Source organism: Marmota monax, unplaced genomic scaffold, assembly GCF_021218885.2.
Source record: "Marmota monax isolate L192 unplaced genomic scaffold, Marmota_monax_Labrador192_F-V1.1 WCK01_AAM20220418_F8-fsc00167, whole genome shotgun sequence".
NCBI lineage: Eukaryota > Metazoa > Chordata > Mammalia > Rodentia > Sciuridae > Marmota > Marmota monax.
The window spans coordinates 1,263,598-1,289,184 of NW_026694116.1; the positions used below are offsets into that span (position 1 = coordinate 1,263,598).

Genomic DNA, 25,587 nt, shown 5'->3' on the forward strand with positions numbered 1-25,587 from the left:
ACTGCCTGGAGACGGGGGACAGAGGCCAGCTGTGCAGTGGGGAAGCACCAGCTGAGCTTACGTGGCGATCACAACCTCAGGAAGCTCACGGCCACCTGCCTCAGCCCTGACAGCACCGGGAGCCTGGTGTGGTGGGCCTGGAGGTGCCTTCCCTGAACCCCACCATGGCAGTGGGTCTGCGCGGGGCAGCACCTTCCTCCTACCCCAAACCATCCGTGGACAGCAGCTCAAGTCTTGATTTTATTCTGGCAGACATAAGACAGGCCTCTGCCCTGGTCCAGGCATACTGCCCAGTGAGCCCCAGTGGTCCCCAGCCCTGGACATGCAGCCCCCGTACCTTCCCTGGCCTCCGACCCACCAGGCCCTGGAAAATCCAGCCATGACGGGAAAGCGTTCATGCAGAGGACCTCACCCCACACATAAGTCCTCCCTGGGAGCCTTCTAAGGCAGTGAGACAAAGAAAGGGCCCTTCCCAGCCTGCCCACAGCCATCAGCAGCACTGGCATCGGGCCCAGCTAGGGGACTAGCGGTAGGGGAGCTGGGGCGGCTCAGTGCAGCCTGCAGTGCGGAAGGGTCCTCACAGCTCCTTCTTGCATGAGCCTAGAGGCAGAAGAGGGGGCCGTGTCAACAGTCAGACCTGCCTGTCCCCTTGGTGGCCACACTGGCCTGAGATGGTTCCCAAGCTTCCAGGGCAGGTGGCTGTGGCACTCACAAGACCCCAGCTGCTCCTCCAGGAAGGATATCTGCTCGCTCAGTGAGTCAATGCGGTCCAGCTGCTGCAGCGAGTGGGCCAGGAGGCGGCCAGGGTCCTGGAGTCCCTGTTCCACGGCCTGCGAGGCCAGGCTGTGCAGTGGGGCGAGCACCAGCTGTAGCTTCTGTGGAGATGCAGGAGGCTGACGACCCAGGGCCAGCCCCTCCTGCGCTTGCATAAGACTTAAGCCCGGGCAGGGCTGGGCAGGGCTGGCCCCCAGCTCTGGCAACAGGGCTCTTCTCGCCACTAGAGGGAGCTGCTGCTTGAAGGGCCGAGAAGCTGGGTGGGCCTGAAGGACATCAGACAGGCCAAGGCCTGGGCACCTGGTCCTAAGGTCTTAAGTTTCGGTAGAGGGACGAGAAGGGTCTTAGAGCCCATGGCTTTGTGGGAAGGCCAGCAAAAGCTTGACCTGCTATGGCAAGTGGAGGTGGGCTCTGGGTCTGGGCTCCCACTCCAAGCATGGCCTGGGGAGGGGTACCCAAGCTCAGCTCCTCCTGGCCCAGAGTCCCAGCCAATGTCCCACTGCCCCTGCCCAAAGAGCCCCTAGACTTCTGGAAGAAGGAAAGGGGGGCCTTTGGGCTGCCCCATGGAGCCTCACAACCATCCCTCAGGGAGAGTCATGTCCTGGGAGGCCGAGGGGGATCTGTGGCCCTCCATAGGATCAGGGAGGTCCCCCCAGTCCTCACCTGCTCCAGCATGTCCACCCGGGACTGCAGCTGACGCACCTCCTCTCTCACCATGCTGTCCACTCCTGCAGGCAGATCCAGGTGTGGTCAAGAGGGCGGTCCCCACCCCACCCCACCCAATCCTGAGGCTGGCCTCTGATCCTGAGGACTGCCTGGCACGTCCAGCCCCCACCCTGCCCCTTGGTGCAGGGCCAGGCTTGCTGTGCTGACCCGGGGTCCGAGGCGCTCCTGGTGCGGGGCTGCTGACGGCGCATTATTACTCACGGTACGAGTTTGAAGTGTCACAGCGCGTACCAAAAGTAATAATGCCCCGTCACCAGCGGAGGCACGGTGATTCTCCAGGTTGCTGGTGCTTGCATCTCTTGGCTGAGGCGAGGCCTCAGGGAAACCTCCCCTCAGTGCCTTCCGGGAACCCTGGGGGCAGGGCCTCCTGCTCCTTCCACCCACAGAACTGCCCAGCAGCCCAGCCACCTGGGCTCAGTCCTCTCTGTGTGATGCTAACCCAGGCCAGGGCTGACGGCCCTGTGCAGTGGGGAAGCACCAGCTGAGCTTACGTGGCCATCATCTAGGGTGATGCCCACCCACCTGCCCACTGCCCCAGGCCAGGCCCAGCAGTAAGGGTGGAGGGGTGAGCTCACCTGTTGTGGGACCTGGGGCCACCCTGGGGGGCCCTCCCTTGGGCAGGCAGAGTGTGCCGTCTGCAGACGGGCCGTGCCCCTCCCAGCACTGGCACCAGTAGCTGCCTGCAGTGTTGACACAGCGCTGGGGACAGCCGGCTCCTCCAGTGCTGCACTCGTCCACATCTAGGAAACGGGGGTCAGCGGTGCCCGCAGAGGACCTCCCCGGCCCCTCATGGAGGCACAGCCAACCTTACCTGTCTGGCAGGTGTCACCCTGCCACCCTGCAGGGCAGTGGCAGTGGCCTGGATGGACACAGCTCCCTCCGTTCCCACACGGTGGCTGGCATATTGCTGTGGGTAGGGGAGGCCTGTCACCAGTGTAGGGTGACAGGGCCCTGCGTCAGCAGCCAGGGAAGGGGGCACTCTGCAGCAAGGGGTGCCCTGCTGGTCACCTGGGAGCGGGAATCCTGATGCCAGGTACCCTCCAGGGCCCCCGGGTGGCAGTACCTGGGGACGGCAGTGTCCTGGGACCTGCTGCCCTCACCTGCTCCGCAGGCCCCAGGGAGCCCACTGGTCCTCTTCCAGCCAGGGCAGCAGGCGAATTGCGGCCGGGCAGGGGCCGGCCCAGGGCTGCGGCGATAGGCGGTCCTGTAGGTAGTGCTGTAGGGGTGGGGACTGCTTAGAGGGGCTGACAATTGGGTGGCCCAGGCCTGGCTTTACCCTGCCCACTTGGTCTGCCAGCTTCTGAGCACCAGAACAGGGTCACTCCCAGGTGTCCTCAGAGGTCCTCTCCCCAGGGATGTCAATTCAGAGTCACTGCATTGGATTTCCCTAGGTGGCTGCTCCAGTGTTGAAGAAGCCCCAGCTGTGCCTGGCACAGAGCAGGGACAGTGCCAGGCCCGTGAGTGCCTCTTCATCCCGAGCCCGTGACGAGGGCATCTAGCCAGAGGGGCAGGCCTAACCTGGTCCTGCAGCTGGTCACTGGCAGAACCAGCTTAACCTTGGCCTTCTTCATTTCCCTGGGGTCTGGCACCTGGGGTTGTCACCTTCTACCTCTGGGGATCAGGAGCCCCTGGTTCTGGAGTCCTGGCCTCCTACCCCTAGTGGGGAGCTCACACAGTATCCTGTTCCTTCCTACCCTTTCCCAAGGTTTCTGGGTGGGGCAGGCTAAGCTCCCTAAACTCAGGAACAAGGACCCTGCCTGCAGCTGAGTCCTGAGCCGCAGGACCCCAAAGCTGGTGTGTTAACCTGACGGATGTATAGGGGCCTGGGGGCCTCCATCCATGCCCTCAGGGACTGTCGTGGGGAGGATGACCACTGGAGCCCTGGGTACAGCCAGAGGGACTGAGACAGTTGCCACCCCAAGTCACAGAAAGCTTTAGCCAATGGTGTCAAGGGTGGGCAGGCGGGCTGAGCACCCTGGAAGCTAAGGGTACAGATGGGTGGACAGCCCCTGGAAAAATGGGGGATTCCCTGGGAAGTGATGTCCTCGGACTCAGACAACTGAGACCTACTGCCTTGCTTTGGCTTGCCATCTCAGGTCAGGTGCCCTCTTGAGCCAGGTGGTGGATAGGTACCTTGGAGGGTTGGTCTGGGGTCCTGAGGACACTTACCGGTAGGTGCTGCAGGCTCGGTGCCCATCGCAGGTGGTGAGGAGCGGTTGGTACACACGCTGCACGAAGGACTCGGAGATGGGGCCCCTGGCAACTCCCACCGCACACACCCTGCGGCTGTGGCAGGGCAGGCAGGGTCAGAAGAAGGTCCCAGAGCCAGGAGCCACCCAGCCCCGGGCCCATGAGAGCCCACAGGGAATCCCCTTGGGATTTGGAGGCTGCCTTGGGGAGGATCTGAGGGCTCTTGGTTCCCACCCCAGCACCCTGAGGCCCAAGCCCTGGCTCACCTGGGCCGGTAGACATGCTCTGTGCCACCCACAGCCAGCACCAGAAACCACACTAGAAGCAGCTCCTGGGAGCCCCACATGGCCTGTGTGTCCAGGAGGGATGGCCTTCTCCTCTGGGTGGCCTGGGCACAAAGCAGGACCCCATTAGCCCTCCTGCAGACTCTTCTCTATCCCAAGCCTCTGGTGGAGTCCGCATCTTCGGCTTTGTGAGTCCTGCCTAGCTCAGCCACTTGCTGGGGCCTCCCACCAGGGGGACAACCCCCAGGGTCAATGCCAGCTCCCCCTGCTCCAGGTGGCCAGCCAGAGCCAGGCCGCTGTCCAGGGTTCTTGGGGAAGGAGGTATCTGGGCCTTTTGGGCTAGGGAGCTGAACCTGAGGGCACCCAAAGCTCCAGCTTGGCCAGTCATCCTTCCCTCCCCTGGCTGGTTTTAGGGCCCTTGTGGTCACAGGAAGCAGGGGCCAGCTTGACCTCCGCTCCCAGTCTGCTAACAGGGCATTAGTGGGCAGAGCTGGAATTCAGCCTAGCCTGGGACTTGCCACCCCATCACAGCCCTTCTGGACTTTGAGTCCTTGTCTGCCAATAGAAAGCCAGTAGGGGGCACTGTGAAGTCTGTATCAGGTGCAGGTGTCTGGCCTCCACCAGCAGGTGCGCCATAGCCAGGAGGCATTATAGGGTGCACATCCTGAGGCCAGGGGAGGAAGGCCACAGCTACGAGGAGCATCTCTGCCAGTCTGAAGCACATGTGCAGTCTCTGGTGTTCCCAGGGCAGTGTTCCCCAGGGCCCACAACTAGGGGAGTAAGGGGCACCCACAATGCAGATGCCAGCGGAGCCCATCTCCAGCCCTCTCCTGGCTCTGGGTGGGGGCCAGGGAGGCAGGGGGAGGCCACCTGGGAATGTAAGAAGCTCCAGCCAGAATTAATAGTCAGTGATGCGGGGGGTGGAGAGTCTGCATGGGGAAGGGCATCTGCCTCCTGTCCTGTGGTAGCCCAGCGGGGTGGTGAGTTACATCCAAGGCTGGACATGGTGCTTTCTCAGGGGCTGGGCTCCTCGCATGGGCTGCCCTAGCCCTGCAGGGCCCCCTCCCCACTCCACTGGGCAGGAAAGGGCCAGCAGACAGGCAGGGTGGAGCCTGGGGTAATGTCAGGACTCAGCTTCCTCAGACACCATGAGGATCTCTGAGGCCCTTCTTGCTCTGACAGCCCTAGGTGGTTACTGAGCCCTGGCTGCTGGCCAACCCCCACCCAGAGGGGAAAGGAAGCCTGTGCTGGCTTCCTGGGTCACTCAGCTGGGGTCAACTCCAAGCTGGGTCCCTGTATCGTGGGGTTCTGGGTGGGAAGGCAGCTGGCAGGGGAGCTTCCCACATCCTGCTTCTGCTGAAGTAGAGGGGAGGGCAGAGTCTGTGAGTGGGCAGGGACAGTTTCTTGGACAGGGGTGTATCCTGCCAATCAGACCTGGCTAGGGAAGATTAACCCTAGAGGTGGTCCCTGGGGGAGGAAACCGTTGGAGGTGGGCCTATTGGTCCAGGCAAGAATCAGGTGGTCCTTGGGAGTTGGGACAGGAAGGAAAAGGTGGGCCAGCAGCCTCATTAGCCTGTGCTGGGCAGGGGGATGTGGAGCTTGGCCTGGGGGCAGCTCCTTTCTGCCCCAAACATTCATCCACAGCACGCAGGTACTTCAGGCTGTCTAGAAAGGGAACCGTGCTTAAAGAAACTCGATTTTTGAAAGTCATGCTTTCCCTAAGGCCAGAGAAAGCCGGTGCAGGAGAAGGCTGGCAGTCTCATTTCCCTTCGCTGTTCAGCCACTGGGCCCGGGGCGCAGCGGGCGGGTGGTGGCGTCGCCTCCAGGTTGATAAGCAATCATGTCCCCTCCGACTGTAACCAAGGGCCCTGCCCACCACCTCCCCTCCCCGACTGGCCGCCCGCAGCCCACACAGGGTTGGGGGAGGCTGGGTGCTTAGTGGGAGAGCCCTGGCCACCGTAGGCTAAGGGCCCCATCTCCTCGCGCCTAAGCGGTGTCTGGATGTTATCGCCCAGGGAGAGGGTGGAGGGGCGCGGGAGGCAGGAGGACCCGACGCGCTTAGCGGGGGCGCGCTCTCCACTGCCCGCCTCCTGCCGCCGCCTCCTCGGCTCTGTGCGGTGGGAGCGGGGATGGAGCGTGACATCCCCTGGACGGCCCAGCCGGGCTGGGTTGCGGAGTGGGGGCCTCGAGGCCTCGAGTCAGCTTGGGGGGCGCAGGCCGGGGTCAGGGTGAGGGGCCGCGGCGCCAGGTCGCCAGCAGGGGGCGCCATTTCTCAAGGCCGCTGGGCCCACTCCCCGGGCGGCCGCAGGACCGGGGCTGGGCGTGGGGTCCGCGAGCCCCGCGCGGCCCAGCCGCGGCCCCCACGCGCTCACCTCTTGGGTCCCTGCAATCGCTCGGCGTCGCCCGGGTGACCGCCCCCAGCTCCGCTCCCGGTGGCCCCGGCCTCCCCGGTCGCGCCTGAGCGGCCCGCAGACCCCCCGCCCCCGGCGCCCTACGTCCCGGGCCCCGGCTCCCTCCGCACTCACCGCGCGATCCGGGGCGCGCACGCGCCGCCGCCGCCGCCGCCGCCGCGCGCCGAGGGGGCCCCGAGCCCCGCCCCGCCCCGCCCCCGGCCCCGCCCCACCTGGCGGCCACGGCGGAGCCCGGCCCCCGCCTGGTGGGCTCACGGTGCCGCCCCGATCCCATTGCGCGGGTCGGGGAAACTGAGGCCCCGCGTCCGAGGGCTCCCGGAGACGCTCAACGGGCCAGCGAGAACCCGGGGTCTTGGCTCAAGTTGGCCTCTGAGCGCTGCCCCGCACCCCTGAGTCCCCATCGCAAGTCCTGGTCCTTCCGGAGCCCCTAGCCTGGCAACCGGTAGAACGCTTGGCGGCTGGGGTCACCAGACTCCGCTAGCGCTGGAAACCAGATGCGACAAGGGGCACCTATACTGAGTCTATGCTAACGCTAGCCCAAGGGTTGGCCCCAGGATGGTAATCGGAGCCGCCAACCCACCAGCCTGCTAGAAAGGAGAAGCTAATTTGACCTCCACCTGCAGCCACTATGGGATAGGCATCAGGACCCTCCTCCCAGAGACCCAGTACCCGCCCAGAATCTCAGAGCAGTGTCCAGATGGGTCCTGGGTGTGACCTCAAGCTGCCTTCCTAACCATAGTCTGTCTTATTTGGGGCAGTCAAGACCACTGAGAGCTCCTCCCTATGGGTTGAAGACCCCTCATCCCCATGGTCACCTCCAGAGGCTCCTAGGCTGATCATCTCTCGTCTCCCCACTTCAATTTCCACATTTGTGTTCAGGGCTAAGGTGTCACAGTGCCTCTGGTACAATCACACTTCCATGCCTGATTATCTCAAGAGTGAGAGGCCCTGGCCCACCCACCTTGGCAGTTCCTCGATCCTGAGCCTGGCCCTGATCGGGTACCGGTTGCACACACAGGTGAAGTGTGCTCCTGGCAAGGCCAGGCCCTGTGGCTGCCACCTGGAGGCCTGCTGAGAACTCACCGGGTGTGGGGGAGCTCCTCATCCCCTGCACACTGGAGACTGCTGCTCTTCTACGTGAGGTGGGCCACCACAACTCGCTGGTGCCAGGGGCTGCAGGTCACAGATGGCATGTGGATTAGTGCCTTGGCAGATCCTTGGTCTCCTTGAGGCCCAGGGGCTGGGAAGGGGCTCTGACTCCAGGCTCTGATGTGGTCATGGCACTGCAGCCTGCAACCTGCACTAGACCTATAGACTCCATCCTGCACCCACCTCCACCCTAAGTCCCCAGACAAACTGGCCTCTTGGAGCTGCCCAGGGAGCAGCCACAGTGGTGGGTTTAGGCTCCCATCTGTAAAATGGGGTTGTTGCTCAAAGTCTGGCTCTAAGGACCAGGTGCAAAGAAAAACGCTTGGGTGTGGTGTGAGGGGCCTGCAGATGGATGGAGAAGGCCCACAGTTCTGAGCTGCACGTGTGCTGAAGGAGAGCCGCTGAGCGAGGCCTCGCCCTTCTCCATTCAGCAGCCTCTGCCCTGGACCAACGGATTCTGGAAACCTCTGAAGGTGGGTCTAAGGGGATGTCTATTGTTGGGAATGGGGGCTCCTGGATTTCCTGACCCCCTAAATCCAAGAGGGAAGCTCTTGCTCAGTCCTGAGTAGGGAGCAGGGCTTGGAGGCCCTGGGAAGGAGAGTCCCCTGCCCCATCCTCTGAAGCTATGGCAGCCGCTCAACCCTTGGCCAGCAGTCCACCCCTCCTGCCCATCAGGCAGAGAAGATGCAGCAAAAATGGAAGCTCAGAGGTGCTTGCACTGGTCCTCCTGCCCTAACCTGGGCTGAGGCCTCAGCTGTTCCTCACCTGAACAGTGGGCCTTCTTTGACAGGCCTTTTGGCACCAAAGTCAGGGTTGGGGGCCAAAAGACCTGATGCTGCTTTAGGGGATTTGAGACCTTTAGTTACTACCTAACTTAGGGGCTGGGGAGGAGAACAGGAGGCTTCCTTGGTGGACAGGGTGGGCCAAGAAGGTCCTCCTGTGTCCACATTGCACCCTTCCAAGTTGTCCCTGAGATTGAGCCCCCAAAGCCAGCCCAGCAGGAGAGGGGTGCTGCTCCCTGCCCCACATGCTGTGCCCCCAGGACACATAGCTCATTTGTGCTACAGATGGGCTTTGGGGTCCCTCCCTTGGGGCTGATCCCCAGACCAACATATTTCCCTGATTTCCCTGGGGGTGTTGTCCACTAGGGGCAATCTGAGAAGACCCCAGCCCTCAGCACACTGGGTTGCAGCAGAGGAATAGTGAGGGGAACCAAGCCCCGCTGAGATTTGCTGCCAAGCCCAGGGGTTCCTCTGGGGAAGCCGTGGGGGGTGGCAGAGGTGAGGCTGTGAGCCAGGCCGTCTTCAGTCTCCCTGTAGAGACACACAGCCATTGCGCAGCCAGGGATGAGGGGTGGGAGTCCAGGCTGGGACACCCACTAGTGGGTACTTGGCCCAGAGCCTCAGCGGGGACAGCACCAGCCAGAAAGGCAGGTGGGATTGCAGCTGGGACAGCATCCAGAGCTGGCCGGCTCAAGCCCAGCCAACGGGGGCTGCAGCCACCTCATCCCACACGGGGGTACTCAGGGCCCTCTCTGCCCGCTCCCTGCCCCTGCAGAGTCACCCTGCCATACCTGATGCCGCCCAGGCTTGGCCACAGCCACCACTGCTGCCTACTCGGGCCGGGCATGGTCCCTGCCCCTTGTGGGGGTGTTGGGCCCAGACACCCCAAGGCACCTCCTGAGGTCGGTCGCCTGTCCTGTCCGCTGCAGCCTCCATCTCAGCCTGCGGAGTGGCCGACTGGGGCATGGAGGCTCCTCCCGGGCAAGGAAGGGCGGCTTTTTATGCTGGGTCCCGTGTAAATCGGGATTGGGATGGGCCCTTCCCGACCGGACTTCCTGTGTGTGTTCTCCTCTGATAACGGGGATCTGTCAGCGAACAAACAGGAGGCTGGGGGCAGCGGGGGCTGCTGAGAGGGGCCAGCGGGCTGCCAGGGAGGGGGAGCTGTCTCCTGGGACTTCTTGGTTTATCCCTGAAGCAGCCAGAGAGTGGGCTCTGGCTCAGCTGCAGCCTGGCTGTGTGGCCCTCAGGACTGTGGGACAGATGATGTGGAGCCAAGGCCTTCCCACAGGCCCATCCATGTGGCAGAGGGACCTTCTGCATCTTTGAGCCACCCCCAGATGACACAGTGTGGGAACTTGGAGGGGTCCAGCCCAAGGGAGCGGCCAGCCATGCTGAAGACTTGGCCAGTGGGTCAGGTGGTGCATGGCAGGACCCCTCTGGAAGGATCTGGGGGGTGGCAGGACAGGCTGGACGGTCTGAGAACAGCCTATCCTGTGGGTCCTGAGGCCCACCCAGGGTTGGCTATGGGAGGGGTGATGGGAGGGACAGACGTGGACTGGGAGACTCCAGCTTTCTCCAGGAATCTGAGCTCTTTCTTTTCAGAAAGAGCTGCCCACAGGCAGTAAGCCCTGCCCTAGAGATGGGCATGGAGGCCCAAAGCCCTGACCCACTTCGCAGGGGTGCTCTGGGAAGAGGGTGCTCAGGACCTGGAGGGCTAAATATGCTCTCAGTCCCTTGTCCTCCCTTCCTGGGCCTCCGGCAGGCTAGGGAAGGATGCAGGAGCTTTGGGGTGGCCAAAGTGGGAGCCCCTCAGATTCCATAAGGTCTTACCCCCAGGTCTCGAGCTCAGCAGTGGGAGTCCAGGCTGGGCACACAGACCTTAACAGTGGATGAGGTGGGATGCACACTGTGCAGAGGGCCAACAGTTCCCAAGGTCACACCCCAGACTGCAGTGGGCTGAGTGTGCCCAGGAGCAGGGCCTCACAACCTTGGCTGTCCTTGGGGCAGGAGCCCTGCTTTGGGGTCAGCCCCTGCCTGCCTAAGGCCTGGGACGCCCTTGTTCCTCAGGCCCTGGGAGTCTCTCTTGCTCCCAGCTTTCTCTGCCTTGCCCAGATGAATACTTCAGGCCAAGAGGGAGGTGGGAGAAACTTGGCAAATCCCCTGCTGGGCCCCTGGGCATCAGCAGGGTCAGCCCCCAGACCCCATGGCCAGGGGAATGGGCTGCTGCAGGCACCAGGCTGTCAGGGATCAGGGGCTTCTGTCTGGTGGCCCAGGCGAGCCCACCCTGCCACAGATGGTGTCCATCCCCCAGACTCGTTTCCTCATCTGTTCCATGGGAGTAAGAGGGGTGCTTGCCACCAGGTCTTGATGACGGAAGGGGGCTCCTGGCATGTGGGTGTTGTTGGTCTAAGTGGGAGGGGTTTGGGGGCCTCTTTCAGGAGTGGACAGGCAGAGTCCCCCATCCCCATGCCCCTCCACGCTTGCCTCCCTGGAGTCTGGTCTTCATTCCCATTTAACACTTTAACCCCCAGCCCCCGCCCAAGAGTTCATCTTGCACACCAGAGCCAGGGTGTCCTGCCGGTGTACAGGGCCCGTGAGACCCAGGCCCCAGCCTGGAGGGGCCCCTCTGCCCCTGGTTCTAGGGCCTGCCTCTCTCTGCCTCAGCCCCACACCCAGGGATTTGCTCTGGCCCCAGAGGCGGAACTAGCCTTTGTCCAGGCTGGCTAGATCCGGGCCTTTTGTACACAGAAGGGGAAACTGAGGCTTAGAGAGGGTGGAGATCTGGCCCAGGTGAGCCGTGAGGGACAGCAGGACTCGCTCTAGGCTCTGCTCAGGAGTAGCTGTTCCTCCCTTTCTCAGGAACCCCAGTTCCTCCTGGCCCCCAACCTGGACAGTCCAGGCATCAGACCTTGCCCAGGATGGCAGGGGCTGGAAGTGCTTGGCAGCACTGGAGGGCTGGTAGGCCACCCCTCGCCCTAGCACTCAGCACAAGGGTCCCTGCGTGTCTGGATGCCTTGTGCTGGGCTCCTGGGTGCCAGCAAGGCCTTGCCCAATCTGTACCCTCCTGTCTCTGGTCCTCTGCTGACAAGTTCTGCCTCCTTCTAGCCCCTCCCAGTCAAGACTAGGTCCCACCCAAGGGAAGGGGCCTTGGCACAGGGCCCCAAGTGCCAGGCTTGCCTGTACCCTAACTGAACCCCTAGGGGGTGCTCCTTGAGCCTCCCCCATCCCTCAGGGGACCTCAAGGGGGGGTCCAGGCTCTCCGCTCTGACATGGGGTATGTCGAGGAGAGGTCTCAGGATCCACTGGCTTGTCCCACTACTCTCTCCCTGCAGGTGCCCACTTCCGCCATACCCCTCTCCTCTGCCCTCTGATGACGCCTGTTTGGGATCACTGAATGCTTTGAAGGAGTCGGTACGGGCCCCTACCCAGGCCTGTGCTGCCCCCACTGCAGGCAGAGAGCTCCACCCCAGCCCAGCCTCCCCTCGCAGCCCCGCAGGTGGGACCCTTGTGGGCCTGCTCCCATCCAGGCCTGAGAGCCCTGAGCTGGGGCCTCACCCCCTTAGGGTGGTGTCCAGGCAGGGGCAGGCTGTGGTGGGGACGCTGGCGCTTTGGTTCCCACACTGGGCCTCAGATCCCCATCTGTGGCTGCATTGGACTAGATTGTCACAGCTGCCTCCAGCCTACCTGTTAGTGTGCTGGGTGGTGGAGGGGACGCAGCCTCGTTCTCACAGTGTGCAGGCCAGAGGGGAGGAGTGGCAAGGTCAGCCAGAGCCCCTGAGCCTCATGGACCCCTCCTTGGGTCCCTCACCGCTGAGCTCCTGGCCTCCACAGCCCCAGGAGAGGGCGGATCAAGCCCCTGGCAGAAGCCAGCGTGGGCATCCCAGGTGGTGTGAGACCCGGGGCGGTGGGTGCAGACTGTGAGCCGGGCTGCAGGAAGAGGCACCAGAGCCCAGGGCCGTGGAGAGGTGGGCTTCCTGTTTATCCTGTGGAGCGGCAGCTGGCCTCAGGGACAGGATGGCTCTGTCAGCCGCGGGTCCAGCCTCATGCCAGACGTGGCTGCGCCTTCCCATCAGAGGCTGAGTCTGGCCCAGGGACTGGTCCCCAGTGAGGGCTGGAAGGGAGGTGGCTGGGCAGGGGTCACTGTGGGCCTGATGAGCTGACCACTCCTAGGCTGGACCAGTCCGAGAGGGAGTGAAGTTGTGGCCTGTTGTTCTGGCAGTGTCCTGAGGTGGGGCCCACAGCTCTCCCTCCGCCGTGTCTTAGAAGCCTGTGTGTGCAGTGCCTCCTGTGACACCCTTTTGGTTGACAAGGCCTCGAGGCCCAGGGCAGAGCTGCTGGCCCAAGGCGGTAGGGGGATGGAGCTTGGACATGGGCAGACTCTGGGGGACAGTTGGCCCCTTCCCCTTGCTGCTCCCGGTCTCCCTCCTGGCGCCTCCCCCCCCCACGCCCTGCTTTCTGCTGTCCTCCCACTCGGAGCTCAGCCAGAGGCCCAGGTGGTGTTGCCTCCTCTTGGGCTCTCAGCATGTCCCTGTGGGCTCAGCCTCCAAGCGTCAGAAAGGTCCCCCTGCCACCATCCCCACCCGGTGAGCCGCCACATTTCCTGTTTGGATGGCACTTCTACCCGCCTTGGCCTTGACCCCTGCCTGCCATGCTCAGTTCTGCTAGAGCTCCAGAAAGCGGGCCTGAGGTGGAGCCCTTCTCCATGGGCATCAATCTCAGACCCATGGGGGGAGCAGGGCCCACCCTGCACCTGGGACTGAGCAGTGGGGACCAGGGCACGGGGAAGCACCACCCCCACCTGGCTGGCTGTGTCACTTGGAGGGGGCTGGGCCAACCCCATGGCAGCAAGATAGTAGCGTAGGAGCCTGCCCCTCGCAGAGCCCTCGTGCTGTGTCCAGGGACGGCTCTCCTGAGGAGACCATGCCCTGTCGGGGCCTTGAGATGCTCCTGAGCTGCTTTTGTCATGTGGCTACTGCTTGTCACCTTGGCCTGCTGGGGGAACAGGCTGCTGGTGCCTGGGGGCTCCTTCCAAGTGCACATAGAGTGTCCTCTTGGGGCATGCGCATGGGCTGTTCCTGGGGAGCCGCTGGCCCCAGAAGCGGCAGAAGCCAGCAGCTAGCGCCTGACATTCTCCGGGCCATGTCCTCCACAGTGCAGGCCCACCACGCCCCACAGCTTGGGGCACTTGCTGCTGTCCATCTTTCTTTCAGCTGTGCTGTGCATCAGTTGTGGCCTGGTTGTTCTGCAATGTCCTGAGGTGACCACAGAACCCTCCCCTGTGGAAAGGCTCGTCTCACAGCAAGACATCTGGGGGTGAGAGCTCAGGGGCCGGAGTCCCCTGCTCACCAGCAGGCAAGTGTCTGCTGAGACATGTGCACACCAAAGCGCAAGAGAGTCGGATGGGAGGAGCAGGAAGGTGCCACACACCAGCCATGAGCCTGGGTCCCCAGGTGGGCACTAGATCCCACCTGAAAACACACACAGTGGGCCCCAGTGGGCCCATGCGAGCCTTGCTGAGTGGGTGACCTTGGCCAGAGCCGAGCCCCCACCTGGTGCTGCTGCTAGGGTCTGGGGTCACCCCTCAGGGTCCTCAGCCCTGCCTCAGCTCGTCCCAGTGCCGGGCTCTGCAACCATGAGGCCAGCTCCACCTCACAGAGCTTGCTGTGGGAGCGGGAAGGGAGTTGCTGGGCCCAGTGCACCCTCTAGGACTGGGACCCCGACGGGAGCTGTGTCTAGCAGGGCTGCCACTCAACAAGCCGGTGGGTGGGGCGGCTGTCGCGGGCGAGGGGAAAAAACACTTTATCTCCAGGGCGGAAAGGGAAGTTCCTGAGATCGCGTTGGTGGAGGTGGGCACGAGGGCAGCACCCCAGCCCCCACTTGGAGCTGTCCTGTGCCTCCCATGCTGCCTGACAGGGAAACTGGGAGCTGAGCACCCTGAAGCCTTTCAGGAAGTAACCAGAGGAGCAGCTCCCGCTGCCAAGCGCTGTGCTGCGCTCCCACGGGCTGTTGCGCCTGCCCTGCAAGGGGACACACGGACGGACCCCTCTACAGAGGACGTAGACTCAGGGCACTGACTGCTCAAGGCTACAGACCCAGAGCTGCCTCGTCCCCAGCCTCGGTAGGCACAGGGGCAGGGCTCCCTTCTCCCTGGTGATGACTGCCCACTGGACCCAGTGGTCGGTGGAGGAAGAGGGCTCTGGGAAAGGAGGAGTCACAAGTCTCCTCAGCCCATCAGTCCCTCTTGTGGGGCTATCATGACCCCCAGGGACATTAGGGGCCCTGGAGGCTTCTCTGCCTCAGTTTCCCCATATGTCAGATGGGGTGAGGAGGGTCTCTGTAGCCCTGGGGGTGCTCTCCAAGCTTCCAGGCCTGGTGTGGACAGTCTGGCCCAGGCCTTCACAGGGGCACAGGAGGAGAACACAGAGCTTGCCTCCATTCCTGCTGGGGCCTGAGGCCCGAGTCCAGAGCTCAGGCAGGTGGCCCTGCAGCTCTGGTGGCCCCTGCTTTTCAGCCTCACAGTTGCCCATTATTCTTATTTTTAATATCCTTAAAAAATGTAATGAGAGGAAGGGAAAACAGGCCTGGTGGGGCCAGAAATCTCTGTTTCCTCTCAGCCAGGAAACAGGAAGTGCGTGTGCAGGGGAGATGGGGAACCGGCCCCAGAGAACAATGGGAGCCCCTCCAGAGGGGAAGGGCAACTGCGTCAGGCCCGGGGCTGCAGGAAGCCGACCCCCGCACCCTGGCGGAGACATGGATCTAGCCTGGCTTGTGTTGCTGTGAAACTCAGGAGCTCCTCTAGTGGGAGTAGGAGGAGCTGGCCCCAGTCCGGGAAGTCAGGCTCCTGGGGTCTTAGCGACCATCTGACTGTCCTGTTTCACCTGTGTAAACTGGAGTCCAGACAGCAAGAAGCTGGCCTGGGCACCTGGGAGTAGGAGACAGCACACCATGGCCATCCTGTCGGGGTTGAGATTGGAGGCTGCAGGTTGCCGGCCTTCAGCCCCCTCCACCACCTGCCCCTGGATCTTCTGCGGCAGGAGAGGGATGGGGAGGCAGGTGCTGAGCCTGCTGGACAGCATGAGCCCAGGGCTCCCAGTAACACTGCCAGGCCTCTGCACTGGCCGGGCTCCTGTGGGCTCCTGTCAGCCTCCAGGTCTGCCTGAGCTCCACTGAGAAGCTGTACAGCCTGCCCACTTAAATATGTAATTCCATGTGGGAACAGCCAAGAGCAGCTGTGGGTCAGCGAGCTGTGGCCCTCGGGCCCAGGCGCCCGCTCACCTACTACCTGCCTCTAGTTTGTCCTCTGGACATTCCCATGTGCGTGGAGGGCAGTGTGAGGTCTTTGGTCACTGGCTTCTTTCACTGATTGTCTCCAGATCCTTCCAAGTTGGAGCATGGGTGAGAGCTGTGTTCCCTCCTGTGTCGAGAGTGTCCAGTGTGACTGGGCACTCAGTGCTTGTCCTGGTCCCTGGTGGGCCTCCGCCCTGTCTCTACCCTTGGCTGGTTTGAACTCATTGCTGTGAACAAGCATCTGCATGGCTTGGCGGGGACTTTGGCTCCTTTCTCTCACGCATGCACCAGGGCCAGGGGTTTATAGCAACACGTGGTCAGTGGCTGCCCTGCTATGCCTTCCGAGCCTGTGGTTTCTGACACACAAACTTTGGAAAGCCCCAGGGAAGCTAGAGGGCTAGTGGGGACAGGGCAGAGGTGTCCCCAGATCCTGCCAGGATGTGCACAAGAGGGTGGTGTGGGGAACGTGCAGGAGCTGCCCTCTCTGTCCTCCCCTGCCCAGGCACAGAGCTGACCCTAACCCTCACCCCCATAAGGCTCAGAGGCATGCCCTACAGTGTGCCCATCTGCAGTTGAGGACTGGGGCTTGCCTGAGGCTTCAGCCTGGGAGAAGCAGAGTGAACTGGGCAGCGGCTGCCTGGCCTCAGAACCAGGTCTGTCCTCCTGGGTGGGAGGTGGCTGAAGGAGCAAGGAAGCAGCACTCCCAGCCAGCCTGGTGGGAATGAGTCCTGCAAGACGGAGCCCAAGTGGGCAGGAGGCCCAGCTGTCCTCTCCTGCACCTGAGAGGGCTCAGTGGCTTCTCCTTGCCTGCAGGAGCCCTTGGGCCAGGACAGGGTACAGGCTCCCATGGGCTGAGGGGCCAGTGGCTAACCTCCCTCCAAATGTTCAAGGGGCCGGACAAGATGAGACTTCCTTTCTGCAGATTCCCGTGGGGTCAGATCCCAGTGGGGGTCTGCCCTGAGCCTGCTGACCTGGTCAGACCCCCCCCAGGAGGTGACCCCTGGTGCGCTCTCAGGCTGCCCACTGGAATGTGTAGCTGTTCCGCCTCAGCGCCCGGAAAGCATCTGCAGCCCGGACCCAGCCTGCTCTCCCTGCCCTGGCTCTTGATCCCGGACAAAGGAGCCAGGGCCAGGAAGGCGAGGCGCCACCCACCAGTGGGGCAGGGGCTGTGCTGGGAACTCGCCAGCTCTGGGCCTGGGGCTCTCAGGTTCTTCTCTGGGCCCCCGCTTCTGCCCTAGATTCTCAGGGGTCTATCAAGACCCCTTCCAAATGCATCCACCATCATGCCAGGAGAGAACTAGGGCCCAGAGAGGTTGCCCAAGTCCCACAGCAGCAAGAGACAAAGCCAGAGCAGAATTCAGGTCACTCTGTGGCCAAGTCTGTGTCCCCTGCCCTCTCCCACCTGTGGCTCCCAGTTCAAGGATTCCCATGGCTGGGCAGCCAGGTGCTTCAGGCCTGGATCCCTGTCTCCTCTCCTCCCAGAGTGCTGGTCCCGCCCTGTTCTTTCCCACTTGTCCCTCTGGGGTGACTGTGTGAAGGTGGCCCTGGGCTTTTCCCAGGCAGAGGGGGCAGGGCACTCCCAGGCCCTGGCAGCCCCTCCGCCCCAGGAGGGAGCCCACCATGTGGGGGTTTCGGCACCACTGCTACAGGCCGCCATGTGGACCTCGGGACACCCACTGGACTCAGCTAGGAAGCCCAGCTCCCCCGCCCCCACGCTCAGGCCTGCTGGGGACCGCTGCTTCTCCAGTCAAGCCCTGCCCTGGACAATGGCCGGAAACCCTGGCTCAGACTGCAGGCCGGCACGTGGGCCCCGGGGGAAGCGGGGGCTGCTGAGTGAGCCAGGCTCTCCCCCAGCGGCCCTCACAGAAACCTGCTGTCGCTGCCTCCAGGCCACATGTGGACACTGCCCCTTGGAGGCCTGGGAAGGCAGAAGGTTCAGGAAGTTGGCCACAGATGGGCCTCAGGCCCTGGGCTCAGAGAGGGACTTCCACCTTGTCCCCACCACCAGACCCCATGGGTTGAGGGACAGAGCGGGAGGGCTCAGGAACTGTGGTCCATGAAGATGATGGCGATTGTCACCACTGGTGGGAGGGCTGCAGGGCACCGGACCCCCACCCCGTCTGGCCCCCTGTCTGGAAGGATGCTGCTCCCAGGGCCCCCTGAGAACAGGTCCCAGCACAGCACACTGGCAGGGAGGGCTGATTCCATTGCACAGCAAGGCTGCAGGCTGGACACTCCCAAGGACAGAGCCGTCATCACCAGGAGCCAGCACCAGCTGAGGGACCTCGGGGCGGCAGCAGGAAGACCACTCCAGGCCTGCGGATAATTTATTTGTTGATATTCATTTTATGATTCCAAAATAATAATTGATTTCTTGCTTGTTGTCCAGCTCTCAAGAGGAGCCGGTTGGATCTGAGGCACAAAAGCAGGACAGAGAAGCCCCCACGACCCAGCTTTTGGGAGCTTCTGTGAGCCAGGCCCTGTTCTTACTGAGACTGATCCTCACATGCCTGCAACCATCCTAGGGGAGTCCTTGTGCCCCACCCCCCCACACAGAAAGAAGCCATCCAGCTGAGTCCCAGCTCCATAGCGTCAGAGACAGGCCTCCATGTTGGTGACAGGGACAGATGTCCCTTAGATCAACTGAGGTGAAATTAAGACAGGTATACACTTTTTTGGGGGGTACTGGGGATTGAACTCAGGGGCACTTGACCACTGAGCCCCATCCCAGCCCTATTTTGTATTTTATTTAGAGACAGGGTCTCACAGAGTTGCTTAGGGCCTTGCTTTTGCTGAGGCTGGCTTTGAACTTGCGATCCTCCTCCCTCAGCCTCCCAAGCTGCTGAGATTACAGGAGTATGCCACTGTGCCTGGCTGACATATGTATTCATAAGAGCCTGTTTTTAGAGCAGTTTTAGGTTCACAGCCAAACAGGAAGGTGCATAGATTTCCCAGGCACCTGGGCCCCTCACATGTAGCCTCCTGGGTCAGTGTCCCCCAGAATGAGGCCATGTGGACACGCCATCATCACCTAGGGTCCACAGTGCCCTGAGGGTTTGCACAGGTGTAGCTGAGCCACCCTCACCTTGAGGACCAAGGTGGAGTTTCCCCACAGCGAGCCCAACGCACTTACGGCATCAGCAAAGCTGTGCCGAGGAATCCCGAGAGGACTGGTAGCCATTCCACGCCCCTGGAAGCACCCCATGCCCCACCCAGCCCAGCAGCGTTCAGTGCCTGCCGCTCCCTGGACCTTCAAGTCTCTGGAGCTGCCCAGCCAGGGCCTGCTCAGGATCCCACCGCGGAGAGCTGCTCACTCCTTTGCACTGCCCCAGCCTGGCTCCAGCTCAGGGCCCAAGCACAGACGGGTGGAGAGAGCGCAGCACACAGGAGAACAGGAGGGGAAGAGTGGGGTGCTACTCAAACAAAGGGTTCATGGCGACTCAGGGGGACCTGGAGGACATTACACGAAGTGGTCTGGGCAGGGAGAGGCCAGGTGCAGCCCTTGCCCTGGAGAGCTCCAGAGTCCAGCTCACAGAGCAGCGAGAGGGAGCCGTGCAGTGGGAGGGTGTGAGGTCGCAGACTTTGGTCAAAGCACACAGACTTTCAGCTAGACCCGAGGAGTACCCCCATGAAATATGGAGCGAGGCGGGGACTCCAGCAGCAATGTGGTACTGTGATCTTGAACCCCAGGGGTGGCATCTTCTTTAATTCTTGCTGTGCTGAGGTTCAAACCCAGGTTCTTGGGGACCTACCACCGAGCTGCCCCTCAGCCCCTAAGGGAATGGATTTTAAGTGCTGTCACCAGAGAAAAATGACAGTGAGGTAATGCTTGTGTTGGTTAGCCGGATTAGGCCCTCCACGGTGTACACAAACTTAAAACTCATGGATGACATACGTCTATACAATTTTTATTCTTGACTGAAAACAAAAAATTCAAGGTGCTGGGGAAAGAAGAAATCCTGAAGACGGCCGGGGAGACGGTGGAGGTGAGGCGCTGGCCGCTGAGCCTCTCCTTAACAGGGCCCCAGCTCCTCTCGGATGCAGCTTCGGGCCCATGGAATGGCACCTCGGGGAATTTGCTGTTTTCCTAACTTTCAGAGCAGTGAGGGACACTGGGGACTGGGGACGTTCCTCCGTGGATGCGTTCTCTGCTCAGGAGCCCATGGCGTCCAATTCTCCTGTGTGAGAACCCCTTCTGAACTGAGGGGCGCTCAGTGGTTCCAGGGGCCGTGGCTGACATCCTGCAGCCCTGTGCAGTGGTGTGAGGATCTGCTCCTCAGCAGGCTGGGCTGGGAGTGGGGCCCCGGGATGTCCTAGCTGAGTGTGGGTGCCCTGAACGGGGGGGGGTGGTGCTGCAGCTCATGCCATCTGGATAGTCACAGAAGATGCTGGAACATGTGCTCTGCATCATCCCCAAATTCACCCTGTCTGAAAGACGGCTAAATAGAACTTGTGTTGTGTACATCTCCCTGCAGTTTGAAAGAATCAATAATGTGGTACACCCAAGCCACCGAGGCAGATAGTTGTCATGGGAATGGCATATTAATAAAGCTAAGAAGGATAAGAGGGAGGGCAGGAGGGCATCTGTCCACGTGGGCAGGTGTGGCCAGGCCAGGCTGCCCTCTGCCCACTAGGCACTGCCAATGCACTCTGAGGCTCTTTCCAATCGGGCAAGATGAGGGGTCTACTTTAGGGGGCCCTGGGGACCTGTAGTGGGCTGAGGCCTCAGTGCGGGACGGAGGTCTTCTGGATGCGTTCTCTGCTCAGGAGCCCGTGGCGTCCAATTCTCCTGTGTGAGAACCCCTTCTGAACTGAGGGGCGCTCAGAGCTGGTGGTCCCAGGGGCCGTGGGACAAGGAGGGACAAGGAGGCCACAGCAGGATGACACCTTTGACCACTGAGAAGGGAGACCAGGGAGTGGGAATGGTGGGGCTGCCTGGCCTTCAAAGGGCTTCCTGACCTCAGCCAAGGGCCACTCCTGGGGCTCAGCAGGTGGGCGAGGATTCCCCCTGATGGAAGCCTTTCTCGGCCCAGCACAGTGGTCTTCTGTGAGGTCACTGCATGGGCACTGTGGGCTACGGGGGCAGAGATAACAGTCCTCTCAGGGATGCTGGGCTGAGAGGGCCATCTTAAGACAGATGACAGACACAGGAGCCCTGGGAGGGACACATAGGCTGAGCCAGGCCCAAGCCTTTCTGGGACCTCAAGATGGACAGAGAGTAGCGTCCAACACCCAAGGGAGAGCCCCAAGTGTGCTGGCAGCTGGAGGGAAGATGGGGCCCCTCCCTGAGCTGGAGGGCGAGGGGCGGAGCCTCTGCTCAGGGGCTCTGGTGTTTTGTGTCCATCCATCTCAGCAGCCTCCGTGGAGTGGACTCTCCAGGTTCTGGCTTCAGGCTGGCAACCCTTGTGTCCAGGTATGTGCCAGGCCCAGCAGTCACTGCACAGGGGCCTCAAACTCCCCCAGGCCCGGACCCCAGGGACTTCAGAGCCAGGGGCAGAGAGAGGCAGAGGGGAGGAGGGTGCAGGCCACGGTCTTCCCGCCCTGGCCAGCCCCTGCAGGAAAGGCTGGCCGGAGCTGAGACAAAAGGCGGACGTGCAGCTGGCCATGTGCGCCTTATCAGGGCCTGCACCCGCTGCACCCCAGCCGGCTCGGAAGTGCTCCTGTAGCCTGCCTTCCTGCCACTCCCCCGCCCCAATGGTGAGCTGCTAGAGACAAGGAGGCCACAGCAGGATGACACCTTCGACTACTGAGAAGGGAGACCAGGGAGTGGCGGGGCTGCCTGGCCTTCGGAAGCCATCTGAGACCGCATTGATCCTGCCAGTACTCTCCCACTCTTCAGATGAGGAAAATGAGGTCCAGAGCAGCCTCAGCCCCTCAAGGTCAGCCCCATCCAGGGGAGGACAGGGCATTCCCTGCCACCCACTGAAAATCATAGGTTCCCCTGCAGTTCCTTAGAGATGCTGTGGGGACTGAGGCCCCAGCTGCCCTCTGGTGGACAAGGGGCCTCATGGGACAGGGTGAGGTTGTTTGGCACTATCCCCACTCCCCACTCCCCACTCCCAGGGCCAACCTGAAGGACAGTGAGTGGCAGAGGGGAGGACACAGGACTCACTCCCCAGCCCAGGGCTTTCTCTCCATGGGGCTGCAAGGAGATCTGCCTGGACTGAGCTGTGGGAGGTGTGTCCAGTGCTCCCTCAGTCACCCCCCAGGCACAAAGGACTTCCCCCTCCCTGTAGAGGGTGACATCCAGCCCTCCAGGCTGGTCAGCATTGGGGTGAAGACCCCCCAACACACTAAACCTGGGGGTACGGGGGAGTAAAGTCCCCTCAGCCCTCCTGACACTTGCCTCGAGAAGGGGCCAGACTCTCACAGGCCCCCACTTCTGCCCAAGAGAGGAGGGGCCCCGGAAGAAGCCCTCCGACTCGGTGACCTTCTGTCCTGTGGCATCATCCTCAGAGGTGGCTGGGCCAAGGGGACAGGGGCTGCCGAGTGCTCTGTGCACACCCAGGGAACACCAGAAGCCAGTCCCTGGTTTGGATCCTGGTTTGGTTTTAGGATGTGGCCTCCTTGTCCTTCCTGAGAGTGGCGGAGCTCTGCCATCCCGTGGGCAAAGTGCTGGGTGTGCCATCTGCCTGTGAGGGCTCCACACTGGCCTGGCCAGGGCTTGTGACACACAGGCCGGGGTGTGTCCTGCTGCCCGTGGGGGCCGGCCAGGCCATCCTCTGTGGGCCTGCAGGTGGACCAGGCCCATGGCCAACGCTGGGCCCAGCCCTGCCTCAGTTTCCCATCACATGGAGCCTGGCCCTGTGGCCTGGCCTAGAGGGCGCGACCTGGCCAGAGAGAGGCCACGTTCACATCCAGAGCACGTCCACACTCAGGCCCTGGCCTGGCCTGGCCTGCAGCCCTGCTGCTGCTCATTTGACAGGACAGAGGAAGTCCCCAGGGCCTGCCTCCATTGGCTGATCTCACCCCTCTGGGGCTGCCCAGGAAGCATGGGGTGCTCTGGGGATCCCTGACCCTGTAGCAGAGCCATGGCCCCGGGCCCAGTTGCTGTGGCCTCTGACTGCTGTGGCCTGGTCCCAGCTCCACACTCTCTGAGGCCTGCAAGTCACGGGAAGTGGCTGGGGCTTTCCTGACACCCAGCTCCCTCTCCATGCTGGGCACTGGGGCCAGGGACTTGGCCCACAGTCTCCAGACACAGGGCCTAGTGCTCAGGGGGCTGGCCTGCCCAGGGGTAGGCATGTGGGCACAAGGCCAGGGGGAGTAGGGCCAGGGAGGGTCCTGGTTCCAGAACCCTGAGACCCCTGGGACTGAGCTTGGTCCTCTGCCTCCAAAGTAGGTGGGCAGGGGGGCTGCCGATGCAGTTCACCCATTTCCCATGGGCGGCAGTGTTTCCCCACTGGGCGGGACGGGTGGACCCTGCGGGGCCAGTCCTGGACCCAGCTCTGCAGACCCTGAGTGTGGGAGGCGTGGCCTATCGCTGACAGCCCAGCAGCCCCATGCATACTGCTGGCATGTCCTCCCAGAGGCGCTTACGTGAGCATCCCTGGGACCTTGCTCAGTCATGAAATGTGACCCTGTGCTCCATGGCAGCCGCCACGCAAGGCCAGGGCCCTCCCTAGGCAGCTGGCCTGGAGGTTTCACCCTGGGACTCCTGCCAGGCCCTGCAGAGGGTGCCTACCTGAGGTCCCATATCCGAAAGTGGCCATTGGGCCTGTGTGGAATTGCAACATGCCAGGAGCTCGCTGGCCTAGGGGCTGCCCTAGCGCAAGCCTTGGAGGCACTGGGTGCCCTGCCGGGCACTGGCCCCTGCTGGCTCCTTGTGTCTGTCCACTCGCTTAGTGACATGACTCTGTGTGTGCTTCACATTGCACTTGGATCATGCCCTGGCCCTCCCTGGATGTGGGGCACATGGCAGGGAGAAGGGCAGGAGGGGCACTTTGGTGCTGTGCTTTTCTGGGCTCCTGGAGGCCACCAGGAGGCTTCTGGCTGAGCCTCTGGTTCCCTGGCTTTGCCTGGGTGGGGTTGGGGGTGGATGCCTTGAAGCAGTGGATGATCCCCAGGCTCTTCTGGGGAGGAGCTGGTGCTGACACTTTGAGATTCCAAGGTGGAAACCACAGGCACGTCCCCATGATGATGGAGGACAGAGTCACAGTGGAGGGATCAGCCCAAAGAGCCACCAGTCCACAGGAAATGGGGGACAAAGGGCTTCAGGAGGCAGGAATTCTGTTCTTGGCCCCTTTGAAGGAGGTCGGGCAACTGTGTGAAGAGTTTGGGTTGTCAGTGGCTCAGGGTGAACAATTTTTATGGGGCAATGTTTTATTACAGGGCTCAAACGGAACTGGGGGCCTGGGGGGCAGGAGGGAGAGACGTGTACACAGATGTCCAGGGGATGCACGTGCAATGGAAAAGTGAAGCCCCCAAGCTGGGGTAGGAGGTCAGCAGGAAGTTCCAAGGACCAGCGTGATAAGCTTGTTATCTAGAAATACAGAGGAAATCCCGGGGAGAATAGCTAAAATGATTCAAAGGATTCAACAGTCACTTTCCAAGATGGAGCAAGGGATGGCTGTTTCCCCTTCATCTTGGGGAAGTTTTAAAATCACATGCGTAGACAGTCCTATTTTATTTTTTTTCAGGATGGAGCCCAGGGCCTCAGACACCAACCTGTACCACTGAGCTGTATCCCCTTTTATTTTGAGACAGGTCACTAAGTTGCAGAGGCTGGCCTGGGACTTGCCATCCTCCTGCCTCAGCCTCTGGGGTCCCTGGGATTGTAGGTGTGGCCACTGCACCCAGCTGTGCATGCATTCCTTTTAAAATATTTTTTGTAAAAATTTGTTTATTGTAACAAAAAAACCACACAAAACCTTCCATGGTTCTCAAAGCCCACGATTGAGTGTCCAGGTCCTTCAGCCTGGAGGACTCCAGCAGCTGTCCCCGTCTGACCTGGTCTTGCACTCAGTACCACTTCTGGCTCCCACTTCCCGTCTCCTCCTGTCCCCAGGCTGTGCTTCTACCCCGCACACCTGTCAAGGCCTCTTTCTTCCCCACCTTTCTGCAGGTTTGGACCACGGCAAGCTCTGCACGAGTGGGTAAATGTTAACAGTCACGCCGTCCCAGAGGCCCAGCCCAGAAGCTTCCGTGGCGCCTCCAGTCCTGTGGGCCCTGGCTGTGGCAATAGAGTCCTGGCTGCAGACTGTCTGGGTCACTGCTTATCAGCATGCTGGCCTTGGGCTGCTTCCTTGAGTCCTGCTTCCCTCCCGGTCAACAGGGCTATGGTGGCCATGGGGGCCTGGCACTCAGCGCCTGTCCCTCCTCCCACTGGAGCCCTCCGAGTACCAGGAATTGTGAGCTCAGTGCTCCCTCTCCTGGCTGCACTGCAGCCAGCATGTCCAGGTCAGGAGCGGCCATGGCTGTGACTGTGGCAGGAAGGTCGCAGGGGCATTGGGTTTCCACACAGCATGGGCCAGCCAGTGCCACTGGCAGAGACGTGCTGGTCCCTGGACTGTGGCTGTGGCGCCCTCTGCTCCTGCCCCCACCTCAGCCTGAGCCGAGAAGTGTTTGTGCTGTGACTGTGGAAAGATGCAGGACAGAAGTTAACTACTCTAAGTGCACAGTTCAGTGGGGCTGGGGATGTGGCTCAAGCGGTAACATGCTCGCCTGGCATGCGTGGGGCGCTGGGTTCGATCCTCAGAACCACATAAAAAATTTTAAAAAAATAAAGATGTTGTGTCCTAAGTGCACAGCTCAGTGGCACTGAGCACAGTCACCCTGCTGTGCCACCGCTGCGCCATCCATCCATCCATCCAACCATCCGTGCTCAGAGGTTTTCTCATCTTGCAGAACTGAAACTCTGCCCACCCACCACATACACTATGCCCCCGTCCCCTGCCCCTGGTGTCCTCCTTCCACTTTGTCTCTGAGCATGATGACCCTGAGGACCTCACGGATTGCCAAGAATGTGTGTGTCCTCACAGAACCCTG

At 61.9% G+C, this 25,587-nt stretch overlaps 1 protein-coding gene across 10 annotated transcripts; it reads right to left on the bottom strand.

Moving 5' to 3' along the window:
• Positions 1-227: 227 nt before the first annotated feature.
• Positions 228-12,237, bottom strand: Egfl7 (EGF like domain multiple 7). Of its 10 annotated transcripts, none has more exons than XM_046465447.2 (10): positions 12,001-12,237; positions 7,469-7,558; positions 3,957-4,078; positions 3,670-3,786; positions 2,601-2,716; positions 2,312-2,424; positions 2,076-2,240; positions 1,438-1,502; positions 713-875; positions 228-600 (listed from the first exon to the last, which is right to left on the bottom strand). In XM_046465447.2, exons 2-10 carry the CDS (start codon positions 7,488-7,490, stop codon positions 578-580), a joined length of 906 nt encoding a protein of 301 aa, XP_046321403.1. In that variant the 5' UTR covers positions 7,491-7,558; positions 12,001-12,237; the 3' UTR covers positions 228-577. The 10 variants fall into 10 exon arrangements, with proteins under 10 accessions (XP_046321403.1, XP_046321402.1, XP_046321404.1 ...); XM_046465446.2 differs by lacking the exon at positions 12,001-12,237 and adding an exon at positions 9,108-9,304; XM_046465448.2 differs by lacking the exon at positions 12,001-12,237 and having other exon boundaries at positions 2,312-2,407; positions 7,469-7,564.
• Between the last annotated feature and the right edge of the window lie 13,350 nt (positions 12,238-25,587).

What these genes read in the sequence shown, in the direction of transcription:
- Egfl7 (XM_046465446.2), bottom strand. Translation starts at nt 9,282, where the DNA reads ATGCCCCAGTCGGCCACTCCGCAGGCTGAGATGGAGGCTGCAGCGGAC. An exon ending in GAGCATGTCTACCGGCCCAG is followed by an intron (nt 3,787 to 3,956) that starts GTGAGCCAGGGC and finishes GCCCTGCCACAG; the next exon opens with CCGCAGGGTGTGTGCGGTGG. An exon ending in GGAGGAGCAGCTGGGGTCTT is followed by an intron (nt 601 to 712) that starts GTGAGTGCCACA and finishes TTCTGCCTCTAG; the next exon opens with GCTCATGCAAGAAGGAGCTG.